This window comes from Bufo bufo, chromosome 4 (genome assembly GCF_905171765.1).
Source record: "Bufo bufo chromosome 4, aBufBuf1.1, whole genome shotgun sequence".
Classification (NCBI taxonomy): domain Eukaryota; kingdom Metazoa; phylum Chordata; class Amphibia; order Anura; family Bufonidae; genus Bufo; species Bufo bufo.
Genome location: NC_053392.1, coordinates 456609558 through 456622946, shown reverse-complemented (window position 1 = coordinate 456622946; position 13389 = coordinate 456609558). Strand labels below are relative to the sequence as shown.

Sequence of the window (13389 nt, the reverse complement as noted above, 5' to 3'; positions counted from 1 at the left end):
GGCAATGCCCCTCCTTTAAAGCTCTCCACAAAGGTTCCCGTTTCCTGTCCTGGATGGAGGTAGTCTCTCAAGGGTGCTGTCATGGCTGTAAGGGAAAAAATATTATATAAATATATACTATATATAATTCACACAAATACTTTATATTATATAAAAATAAAGCCATATAAGGCTAATTTCATTATTTACACAAATTGAATATCTTACAACATGACCATGTCCATGCAGCTCTAATTTCCTGTAATGATAAGTCCATGTGCGTGTCAAAGCAGCAACAAGGGCAGTGATAGAGGAGTGTATATGTAACTAGCTGGGCATTGTTAGGGGCAGTACTGGAGCGGTGACAGAAGGAGAAGTGCATCATGGGATTGGCTGGATGCAGCAACAGGAAGTGCTACTTACTAGTTGTAAAGAAACCAGAGGGATTGGGTTACATGGTAAAAACGGGTCAGGAGAGTCCAAATTGAAAAAAGGAAGATGTACATGAGGTAAGCAACTACATGAGCACGTCTGCTAAAAAACCAAAGTAATTCTGGAAAATCCCTTTAATCGTTAATTTGTCTGATTATTAAAGGGGCTTCCCAAATTTTTTTATTTTTTTTATGGACCACAGATAGGTCATCAGTATCTTATCGGTGAAGGTCCGACACCTGGGACCTGGGTTAAAATCTCAGAAAATCTCTTTAATTTCAGTCAGGATCCTGACAAATGGAAATGCTCACTTCTATAGGCATCCTTTTGCACCATTCTGTTTAAAGTCAGTTTTATTTTTTTTTTATTATATACATGTAATATTTGAACCCAAACAAAAAAAATTAAAACAAAAAATAAAATTATTACAGATACAAGAGATCCATCAAAAACTGGTTTTCATAGATGATAAAGTTCTGTGCTGTGATTTGCCTAAAAACGCCACATTTTCATCAGGGACACAGACAGGCAGACAAGCAGCATTTCTACAGTCTTCTAGAAGTAAGTATCTTTTCTATTTCTGTTACCGCTTGCTCACAGAAGCCATAAACAGTTCTGCACTAAAAGTGGGATAAGTAACAAGAAAAAAAAAAGTTAGTTTGTGTCATTCTTTATTGGAAGTGCAGCACAGCATTAAAGGGGTTAACCAATATCACAAACAGCCCCCCCCACGCCACCGCTTCTCCCTGCACACAGATGAAAACATTCGGTGTTGGGGGGGGGGGGGGGGAGCAGCCAAAGGCAGGCGGGGACGAGCCTCCCCAGCATTGCGGGTGACGCTAGGGAGGATCGACCCCATCTGCCATTGGCTGTTCCCCCTGCCCCTCCTTCCTTTCCAACACAGGGAGAAACGGCAGCGGCTGTGCGAGGACCAGGAGCAGCGCAAGGAGCGGGGTAAGTATATTCCCTCTTAGGGGCCCTCTTAAGTACATTTGTCATGTTATCCATGTTACTCTTTGGCCAGCATGAGCTGAAGTGCCGAGATCGATGATATGCAGTTATATCATATTTACTATTGTATTTTTTTTAATAACTCGTTTTATTGAAAAGGTGCAATAAACAAAGTAGTATCCAAAGAAACTGGGCAGAAATCCCACAGCAGACGTACAGGTAAACACTGATATCAATGTACATAATCATACATGTGTAGTTTTTAAGTAACAGAGGCTAAGGCAGCATTCAATGATTGAGCGGAGTACAAAGTATGTGGAGAAGAGCACCATGATCCCCATATGCTCGAGAGCAACCTCTATTGAGATAAAGAAGGTCATCTATCACCCATCCATTTGAGAGCGATGGCTTCACACAGACATAATGAGGATATTTAGCCTCATCTAAGACGCCAAATAAATATTTAATAGGAAGAGTGGGAAGTGGAAGGCTCAAGAGATCTGAGAGGAACTTAACCTCTTTCCAGAACTTGTGTATATATGGGCTGGCGCAAAAAAGGTGCCAGAAGTTTGCATCCTCCCTAGAGCATTTATGGCATCTGGTGTGTGATAACCTTCCCATTCTATACAGACGGGAGGGCCACAAATAACTTTGGTGCAGGATGCATACTTAAATAAACTTGTTAATAGCGCGAGATACATAGAGAGGAGATTCAAGCATATCTGAGATGTCCTCTTATGTAAGATCATGAATCATGGCCCTCCACTTCCCAACAGAAAGGATCTGTACAGTCTGTAGTTTAGTGCTCAATAAATGAGTATATAAAACAGATATAAATCCACATGGTCCTTGTGATTGGAAGACCCTGATCAAGGGGTAGTTAGAAATCGCAATCTGAGTGTCTGAAAAGTATGTATGTAAGGCATGTCATAACTGCAAAGAAAGCTGTATGAGGCAGTGAAAAAGTGTCCCACAGAGCATCAAAAGAGAAAAAAGCATTATTCTCAAACACAACTCCCAGGGTCTTGGAGAGATGGTAGAGAAGGGAATACTGGGTTATCAGCCATATGTCTCTGAAAGCCATGTATGTCCTTACTAGCCTCCCATACCTGTATAGCCACACTGTGTATAGGCAGGAGTGCCCAAGGGAATAGATGAGGTTGTTCCAGCACCGGCCACAAAGATCCGACATTTAGGTACAGGGCCAAATGGGACTCCGAATTTGGGAGTTGCACATACGGGGAAAGCCAGGTCTTATGGTAGCATAGCTGTCCCACCAGATAATAGAAACAAAAATCAGGTAAGGACACTCCTACCACCCCCCCACCGTAGGACAACACAAAGTAGAAATAGATAGTTTGGATCTGGTGGAACCCTATATAAACTGGGATATGAGGGAGTTAAGCTGCTGGAAAATGATTTACGGCAATCACACGACCAAAATTAATCGTGGTTACAATTTTATCAATAGGGCAACTGATGGCACAAGGGAGGGGGAGCTGATGAGTTTTTTTTTTTTAATAGGAAAACATTCTTTTAATTTGCTTTTTCTTATTAGAGTACTCGATTAATCGTTGAATTAATAGGTATAATACTCGATTACTAAAATAATCGATAGCTGCAGCCCTACCTTGATGACTTGGGTCACACCACCCAAGGAAACGCGATGGGACAGCACTTTTTATAAGGACTTTAGCATTTAGCCCTACATTGAGCTGGGCATCGACATACCAGGAGGGGGGAAAAACAGGGAATCCTAGGAACCATTTAGGGACGGCTCAGAGGGGTCGCCCTTGTCTGAGCAAGTGCTCCACTACCTGAGCATTACAGAACAGCTCAGGACAAGTAGGGGGTGAAGAGGGTAAGATACCCGGCTCTGTGACTTGGGACCTCCAAATACTGTGCACAACTGAGATGGTAAGACCGTTCCTTCTTTTATCGCACACTGGAACCTATTGCACTATTGTACGCATTGATATATTATAACAAAAATATTGGGCTATATTTTACTACGGTTAAAATAAAAGTTAAGTATTAGCTTTTCCACAAGGCCACCACATTAATGTGAATTGTGAAACATGATTTAGGGACAATATATGGGGCATGTTTTAGAACATACAAACATTTAGGAAGTAGAATCATCTTAATGAGATTAACTCGACCAGAGACTGCCGGAGGCAGATCTTTCCATACCCTAAATTTGTCTCTGCAGAAGGATAATAGAGGGTGAGTATTGTGTACATGAAAAGCGTCAGTCTTTGGTGATAACTAACCACAGGGAAATTACTGATGGTAGACCAATCAGTGTCATATAGTGGCAGTAAGGAGGATCTGTAGTCCAGAGTATTGACCAAAATCATTTATAATAGTTATAGCGCGAGGGAGAGTGCCCTCCACCCTAGACATAAGATAACGTTGTCTGCATATAACCCCACTCCCTATCTCTAGCTCGTATGCCGTAATACAACTGGTCCTGAAGAAGATGGTATGCCAGGGGTTCTATGGCTAATGCGAACAGCAGGGGAGAGAGAGAGAAAACAGAACTGCCGTATACCCTTTCCCAGCTCAAAGAAGAAAGAGCAAATCCCATTACACAAAAACATTAGATCTTGGGTTCTAATATAAAATGGATACCCATTTCATAAAGGAGGGGCCAAACCCAAAGCATTGGAGGGTACTAAGTAGATACAGCCATTCAAACGAGTCAAATGCTTTGGCGGCATCAAGTCACAGTGGCAAGGTGTGAGTAGGTCAGGAAGGTGAATCAAAGCAAGTGGTCTGTTGCTAGATGGATCTCGTCACGAACCAGGTGTAAATCCACTGTGCCACGTGTCATACCTCCTCTAAGGGCGTTGTCTACCTCTTTAGGAGGACATGCATGAGGTGGACTAGGAGGTACCTGAGCAAGGTACCAGAGATACACACGTTGTCAGCAGGCTAAATCGTAACCTGGAGCAACAGTGCAGGACCGAAGGATGAGGCAGAGGCCAAGTCAAACAGGCAACAGGTAAGGCAATCCGGATCGGCAACAGGAAAGTCAAGGCAAGCAGGCAGGCATCAAACAGGTAGCAGAGTCCAGGAATACAAGTACGAGTCAGGAACACAAGCAGATATCAGGAACCTTACCAGGATACAAGGACCTTGACACTGAGACATCTGAGAAGGGGCATGAGCCACATATATGTGCAGGAGGCCTAGGATTGGTCAGCGAGGTCACATAATCCAACCCATAAAGCACAGGAAGTGCTGTGCACCGGCCCTTAACCACCTCAGCTCCCCTAGCTTAAACACCCTTAAAGGGAGTCTGTCAGCACATTTTCCCCTTTTTAACAGTTCCCATAGCGCTGTAGCCGCAACACAGATGATTAAAACGGTACCTTTATATGCTTTTGTGGACTTGTAAAACTGCCAAAAACGAACTTTAAAGCATATGTAAATAAGGGCTCGCAAGTGCCCAGGGGCGGCGTCCACAGCGTTGGTGCCCAGGCATCTCTGCCTCTTCAGCTCTTATCCCTGCCCAGCCTCTGCCCGCCAATAGGGCACCAACGCGGTGGACGCCGCCCCTGGGCACTTGCGAGCCCTCATTCACATATGCATCAAAGTTCATTTTTGGCAGTTTTACAAGTCCACAAAAGCATATAAAGGTACCGTTTTAATCATCTGTGTTGCGGCTACAGCGCTATGGGAACTGTTAAAAAGGGGTAAATGTGCTGACAGACTCCCTTTAATGACCAGACCACTTTTTACAATTCTGCACTACACTACTTTCACGGTTTATTGCTCGGTCATACAACTTATCACCCAAATTAATTTTACCTCCTTTTCTTCTCACTAATAGAGCTTTCATTTGGTGGTATTTCATTGCTGCTTACATTTTTACTTTTTTTGTTATTAATCGAAATTGACCGACATTGACATTTTTCACTTTCAGTGGTAAAATTTTTCAAATAAAACTACATTTCTATATAAAATTTTCTCTAAATTTATTGTTCTAGTGAGTTCATAGAAGTTTTTATTTTTTGTCACAAGTTAGCGGAAAATGAGGATTTTTATTTTATTTTATTCTTACAAAGTCTCATATTCCACTAACTTGTGACAAAAAATAAAAACTTCCATGAACTCACTATGCCCATCACGAAATACCTTGGGGTGTCTTCTTTCCAAAATGGGGTCACTTGTGGGGTATTTATACTGCCCTGGCATTTTAGGGGACCTAAAGCGTGAGAAGAAAATGCCTAAAAAATGCCCTGCGAAATCCTAAAGGTGCTCTTTAGAATTTGGGCCCCTTTGGGCACCTAGGCTGAAAAAAAGTGTCACACATGTGGTATCGCCGTACTCAGAAGAAGTAGGGCAATGTGTTTTGGGGTGTATTTTTACATATACCCATGCTGGGTGAGAGAAATATCTCTCTAAAAGTCAACTTTTCCCATTTTTTTATACAAAGTTGTCATTTTAGAGAGATATTTCTCTCACCCAGCATGGGTATATGTAAAAAGACACGCCAAAACACATTGCCCTACTTCTCCCGAGTACGCCGATACCACATATGTGACACTTTTTTGCAGCCTAGGTGCGCAAAGGGGCCCAAATTCTAATGAGTATTTTTTATGAGGGCATTTTTAGGCATTTGGATTCCAGACTTCTTCTCACGCTTTAGGGCCCCTAAAATGCCAGGGCAGTATAAATACCCCACATGTGACCCCATTTTGGAAAGACATCCCAAGGTATTCCGTGAGGGGCATGGCGAGTTCATAGAAGTTTTTTTTTTTTGGCACAAGTTAGCAGAAATAGATTTTATTTATTTTTTTCCTCACAAAGTCTCCCTTTCCGCTAACTTGTGACAAAAAGTTCAATCTTTCATGGACTCAATAAGCCCCTCAGCGAATACCTTGGGGTGTCTATTTTCCGAAATGGGGTCATTTGTGGGGTGTGTTTACTGTTCTGGCATTTTGGGGGGGGCTAAATTGTGAGCAACCCTATAAAGCCTAAAGGTACTCGTTGGACTTTCGGCCTCTTTACGCACCTAGGCTGCAAAAAAGTGTCACACATGTGGTATCGCCGTACTCAGGAGAAGTAGGAAAATGTGTTTTGGGGTGTATTTTTACATATACCCATGCTGGGTGAGAGGAATATCTCTGTAAATTGACAACTTTGTATTAAAAAATTTAAAAAGTTGTCATTTACAGAGATATTTCTCACACACAGTATGGGTATATGTAAAAATACACCCCAAAACACATTGCCCTACTTCTCCTGAGTACAGCGATACCACATGTGTGACACTTTTTTGCAGCCTAGGTGCGCAAAGGGGCCCAAATTCCAATAAGAATCTTTACGATTTCACAGGGCATTTTTTACGCATTTGGATTCCAAACTACTTCTCACGCTTTAGGTCCCCTAAAATGCCAGGGCAGTATAAATACTCCACAAGTGACCCCATTTTGGAAAGAAGACACCCCAAGGTATTCCGTGAGGGGCATGGCGAGTTCCTAGAATATTTTTTTTTTGCCACAAGTTAGCGGAAAATGATTTTTCTTTTTTTTTTTCTCTTACAAAGTCTCATATTCCACTAACTTGTGACAAAAAATTACATTTTACATGAACTTGCCATGCCCCTCACGAAATACCTTGGGGTGTCTTCTTTCCAAAATGGGGTCACATGTGGGGTATTTATACTGCCCTGGCATTTTAGGGGCCCTAAAGCGTCAGAAGAAGTCTGGAATATAAATGTCTAAAAATTTTTACACATTTGGATTCCGTGAGGGGTATGGCGAGTTCATGTGAGATTTTCTTTTTTGTCACAAGTTAGTGGAATATGAGACTTTGTAAGAAAAAACAAAAAAACTATTTCCGCTAACTTGTGACAAAAAAAATCTTCTATGAACTTGCCATGTCCCTCAAAAGTGATCTTTATAGCGCCGCAGCGATTTTACGGTGTTTTTGCAGTGATCAGAAAAAAAAAAAATCTGTCACTGCGGTGGGGCGGACTGAACGTAAGTGTGCGCACAAGATCAGGCCTGATCGGGCGAACACTGCGTTTTTTGTAGAGCCTATAAAACATGTCCTATTTTTCTCCGTGGATCCGCAAAACACATACGGACGTCTGAATGGAGCCTTACAGGGGGGTGATCAGGGAGTCTATATGGGGTGATCACCCCCCTGTCATTGATCACCCCCCTGTAAGGCTCCATTCAGATGTCCGTATGTGTTTTGCGGATCCGCGGAACACATACGGAAGTCTGAATGGAGCCTTACAGGGGGGTGATCAGGGGTTAATAAGTGACAGGGGCGGGGGGTGTAGTGTAGTGGTGTTTGGTGCTACTTTACAGAGCTGCCTGTGTCTTCTGGTGGTCGATCCAAGCAAAAGGGACCACCAGAGGACCAGGTAGCAGGTATATTAGACACTGTTATCAAAACAGCGGCTAATATACCTTTTTGGGGTTAAAAAAATTGCATCTACAGCCTGCCAGCGAATGATCGCCGCTGGCAGGCTGTAGATGTACTCGTTTACCTCCGGTTCCTGTGAACGCGCGCTCCTGTGTGCGTGCGTTCACAGAAAATCTCGCCTCTCGCGAGAGGACGCACCGGCGCGTCCAGGAGGAATAACAGGGCCGCCGCCAGGACGCAATCCTGCGTAAGGTGGTCCTGAGGTGGTTAAGGAAGTGCTGCAGGAAACAAGCACCGGGACCGCGGCGGTAAGCAGGGGAACAGCGGCACACAGCAGCCACTGTTACAGATATCTTATTCCATCAGCCCTTGCCCTAGATCTATTACAGTGCCTTGAAGATTTAGTCATACCCCTTGACCATTTTTTCACGTTACACTCACAAACTTAATGTACTTTTTTGGGATTTTATAATAGACCAACACAAAGTAGCAAGTATGTGTGAAGTGAAAAGGAAATGATACATGGTTTTCAAAATTTACCTAAACTGACAGCCCACGTAAGGAAAGCACTAACTAGAGAAGCAGCCAAGAGGCCAGTGATCACTCTGGAGAAGCTGAAGAGGTCCACAGCTCAGATGGCAGAATCTGTCCATAGAACTATTAGATGTGTAATCCACAAGTCTGGCCTTTAAGGAAAAATGACAAGAAGAAAGACATTTTTGAAAACATGCCATTAAAAATTTTCAGTTTGGCACAAGTCATGTAGGGGACACAGCATGTTGGAAGAAGGTGCTCTGCTCAGATGAGACCAAAAACCTTTTGGCCGAAATGCAAAAACGTTCAGATAATACAACCGCCTGCATCCGTTCAGAACGGATCAGTTTGTATTGTCTTTAGGGTCCATTCACACGTCCGCAATTCTGTTCCACATTTTGCGGAACGGAATTGCGGACCCATTAATTTCCATGGGACCGCACGAGGTGCTGCTCGGATCCGGAAATGCAGACCCGCACTTCCGATCCCGAAAAAAATAGAACATGTCCTATTCTTGTCCGCGGACGAGATTAGGCATTTTCTATTAAATGCTGGCAATGTGCGGTCCGCACAATGCAGAACGCACATCGCCGGTGTTTGTATTTTGCGGATACGCAAAACACACGGATGTGTGAATTGAACCTTAACATAGCCAAGACGGATCTGTGGCGAAACCAACCTCGCCACTGGGTTTTGGAGGGGCCTGGCTGCTGGCCTCTTGCCCCAGGATTATGGGCCCTCTCATCAGCCAGGCCTCATTTGTTCACAAAGGACTTGAACTAACTTGAACTCCTGGTCTAATTCGTACCATTTTGGGATGTTAAATGTCTGTGTATTGAAAAGGGTTGTGACATTGTATGTTTAAATGGTGATTTCTGTTCTGTTGTCCCCACATGTGTATTGGTGATTTCTCTTTGTCTTGAGAGATAATTGGATTACTCCTCGGGTGTCTCCAGGGCAGAGAGGAGGAAACCATGATGCATTGTGGGGATGTATTGTCTCTGTGTATCTTGCAGTGCTGCATATCTGTCCTGTGTCCCAGTCTTCCTTCTGGTCCCCTAGGGGCGTGTACACCAGATGGGCTTGGTTGTTTTATACCTCCCTGTGGGCGGACCTGTATTTGCAACAACTGTAATAAAAACCAGCCTGGGTGTGCCAGCACCTCAGACCACTGCTTGACCCTCAACACGGAGCCTTGTCTCGTTATTGGGGGGGATCCACTGTATGCTGTTAGAGACTGATTGCCAGGAGTGTAAGCTGATTCCTGTTCGTCTGCTAGCAGCTATTCGTGAGGTCCCAGTTTGGAGTGCTATTTTGTATCCAGTTCGGGAGTTTGGTGTTCTGCAGTAGCTGTGCCTGTCTCTCAGAAAGGGGCATATCGCCTAAACGGATTTTAACCCCTTGTCTGCTGAAACGGTCCGTTACATTGGTGGCAAGCGGCGGGATCGTTCCTACAGCCAGAAGGACAGCTACAGGAGACACCATTTCTGTGGATTCTACAATTTAAGGGCAACGCATGTCCCAGTACAGCGACCCTAAAAGCAACAGGATGGAACCAGCAGTGTTATACGAGGAGGAGGACCTGGATGGCCGGGATGCATTAAGGAAAGGCATCTGGTACCAGGCCCTGGATAATGTACAATACCAGCGGGGTGAGAGTCTCCCCAGTGAAGAGCAGCGGTTGCAGAAGCAAGTGGCCCTGCGGATGGCCTTCCTGGGAGAGCAGCCCCTGGAGGAATGGGTGAAGGAACTAGAGCACCGGGTATGGCAGGAGCTATGGCTGGAGGATGCCTACCAGGCACTTTGGTGGTATATGGCACAGTATATACCCTGGACAGCCGAACATGACAAGCCAGAGGGAGAGGAGTTTGATGGTCCTGGCTTGTTATGGGAGTCCTTTGCAGAGCCTGACTTCGGGAGCCCTGCACAGTCCAGACTTCAGGACATTTTCTATGAGAGGGAGGCTAGGCAGGATTGGGATGACCCCCATGAGGTAGAGCAAGACCTGGCTCACCTAGCAACCCTGGAGTGGGAACTGGAGCAGGACTACCGAGATCTCTTCCACTCCATTGGGAAGGCTCAGCAGGACAGTAAGGTGACAGACCCAGATCCAGACCCATTCAGCTGGGCAGATATTGTAGAGTGTTACTGGGAAGGACCCCAGGTGGCCGTTAGAGATGGGACCGAGGTCTCTCCACCGGTCCTGCAGGGAATTGGGAGCCCAGTCTCCATTCCCCAGCGGCAGTGTGAAGTGCAGCGTCCTCCCTCCCAGCGGCAGGCTGAGTTAAAGGGGGCAGATGTAGTTGTTCCTGCCCCCCAGCAGCAGGGTGATATGCCGGGAAGGCAGTGTGAAATGCAGGGAGAGGAGAGCAGCGTCCTCCCTCCCCAGCGGCAGGCTAAGTTACAGGGGGCAGAGGTAGTTGTTCCTGCCCCCCAGCAGCAGCATGATTTTTGGGGAATTGGGAGCCCAGTCTCCATTCCCCAGCGGTCGAGTGATGTACAGAGAATTGGGAGCCCAGTCTCCATTCCCCAGCGGCAGGCGGAGTTACAGGGGGCAGAGACAGTCGGTCCTGTCCCCCAGCGGCAGAGTGTCCAGCAGGGAATAGAGAGCCCAGTCTCCTTTCCCCAGCAGCAGGACACTGTATTGGGAGCGGAGATGGTCGGTCGCCCTCCCCAGCGGCTGGAAGTATGTATGGGAGAGGAGCTCGTTACCCCCTCTCCCCAGCGGCAGCTTAACGCAGGATCCATCTTGAACACCATTGAAAGTCAATGGAGGACGGATCCGTTTTCTATTTCTGTTTGGCTCAGTTTCATCAGACGGACACCAAGATGCTGCAAGCAGCGTTTTGTGGTCAGTCTCTAAAGCGGAATGGTGACTGAACTGATGCATTCTGAGGGGATCCTTTTCCATTCAGAATGCATTAGAATGCAAACTGATCCGTTTTGGACCGCTTGTCAGAGCCCTGAACGGATCTCCCAAACGGAAAGCCAAAACGCGAGTGTGAAAGTAGATTTAGGGTCCATTCACACGTCCGTAGTGTATTGCGGATCCGCAATACACCCGGCTGGCACCCCCATAGAAATGCCTATTCTTGTCCGCAATTGCGGACAAGAATAGGACATGTTCTATTTTTTACCGGAGCCGCGGACCGGAAGATCGGTGGCACGCTCCGGAAATGCGGAGGCGGACAGCACACTGTGTGCTGTCCGCATCCATTCCGTCCCCATAGAGAATGAATGGGTCGGCACCCGTTCCGCAATTTGCAGAACGGATGCAGACCCATTATTATGGACGTGTAAATGGAGCCTAACACTGCATATCACCCTAAACACACCTTGAAACATGGTGGTGGAGGCATCATTGTGTGTTCTTCAGCAGGGACAGGGAAGCTGGTCAGAGTTGATGGGAAGATGGATGGAGCTAAATACAGGGAAATCCTGGAGAAAAACCTGGTAGAGGCTGCAACAGACTTGAGACAGGGGCAGAGGTTCACCTAGCAGGACAATGACTCTAAACATAGCGCACAGAGCTACAATGGAATGGTTTACATCAAAGCATATTCATGCACATCTAGAGGCTGAAGTTATTGACACTGGTCAAAGTCCAGACCTAAATCCTATTTAGAATCTGTGTCAAAAACTTCAGCCTCTAGATGTGCAAAACTGGTACAGACATAACCCCAAAAGACTTGCAGCTGTAATTGCAGCAAAGGAGGTCCTACAACGTATTGACTCTGGGGGCTGAATACAAATGCATATAACACTTTCCAGATTTGTATTTATTAAACATTTTGAAAACCATCTATCATTTTCTTTTCACTTCACACATACCTGTTGCTTTGCATTGATCCATCACATAAAAGCCCAATAAAATACATTTACGCTTGTGGGTGTAAAGTGAAAAATTGTGGAAATGTTCAAGGGGTAAGAACACCTTTTCAAGGGACTGTACTTCTCTTAATATTTCCAGTTATCAGAAAATACTGCTCAATTAAAAAATCTGCTCTACCCCCAATAGACAAAGCTGTATTCCAGTTATGTAAAGGGATAACTATTAGATCGGTGGGGGTCTTACCTCTGGGACCACCACAATCATGTGAACGGGGACCCTATACCCTGTGGAGCCTCCCCCAAAATAAACGGAGCAGGCATTTCCATGTCTATGGGAGTCCTGGAGACAGCCAAGCACAGTACTTAGCCATCTCAGGAACTCCTATAGAAATTGATGGAGCGGATGCATGCATGCTGATAGGCCACTCCGTTCATTTAGTGAGCCTCCTTAGGGTCCCTATTCTTGTGAATGGTGGTTGTCCAAGCAGTAGGACCCCCACCAATCTAATAATTATCTCTATCCTGTGCATAGGGAATAACATTACATAACCGGAATACCCCTTTAACCACCTCCGGACCGCCTAACGCAGGATCGCGTTCCGGAGGTGGCAGCCCTGCGCAGAGTCACGCATATATGCGTCATCTCGCGATGGGCGAGATTTCCTGTGAACGCGCGCACACAGGCGCGCGCGCTCACAGGAACGGAAGGTAAGAGAGTTGATCTCCAGCCTGCCAGCGGCGATCGTTCGCTGGCAGGCTGGAGATGTGTTTTTTTTAACCCCTAACAGGTATATTAGACGCTGTTTTGATAACAGCGTCTAATATACCTGCTACCTGGTCCTCTGGTGGTCCCCTTTGTTTGGATCGACCACCAGAGGACACAGGTAGCTCAGTAAAGTCCCACCAAGCACCACTACACTACACTACACCCCCCCCCCGTCACTTATTAACCCCTTATTAGCCCCTGATCACCCCTGATCACCCCATATAGACTCCCTGATCACCCCCCTGTCATTGATCACCCCCCTGTCATTGATTACCCCCCTGTAAAGCTCCATTCAGATGTCCGCATGATTTTTACGGATCCACTGATAGATGGATCGGATCCGCAAAACGCATCCGGACGTCTGAATGAAGCCTTACAGGGGCGTGATCAATGACTGTGGTTATCACCCCATATAGACTCCCTGATCACCCCCCCTGTCATTGATTACACCCCTGTCATTGATCAACCCCCTGTAAAGCTCCATTCAGATGTCCGCATGATTTTTACGG

The 13389-nt window shown here is 45.7% G+C and overlaps 1 protein-coding gene across 1 annotated transcript in view; it reads right to left on the bottom strand.

Moving 5' to 3' along the window:
- Positions 1-480: 480 nt before the first annotated feature.
- The window catches only part of LOC120997297 (protein Mis18-alpha-like), a 29663-nt gene continuing 16754 nt past the window's right edge, over positions 481-13389 (bottom strand). The window contains exon 5 of the mRNA XM_040427332.1: positions 481-1031. Coding sequence (XP_040283266.1) covers positions 957-1031 — 75 coding nt within the window. The 3' untranslated portion in view covers positions 481-956. The remainder of the gene's footprint in view (positions 1032-13389) is intronic.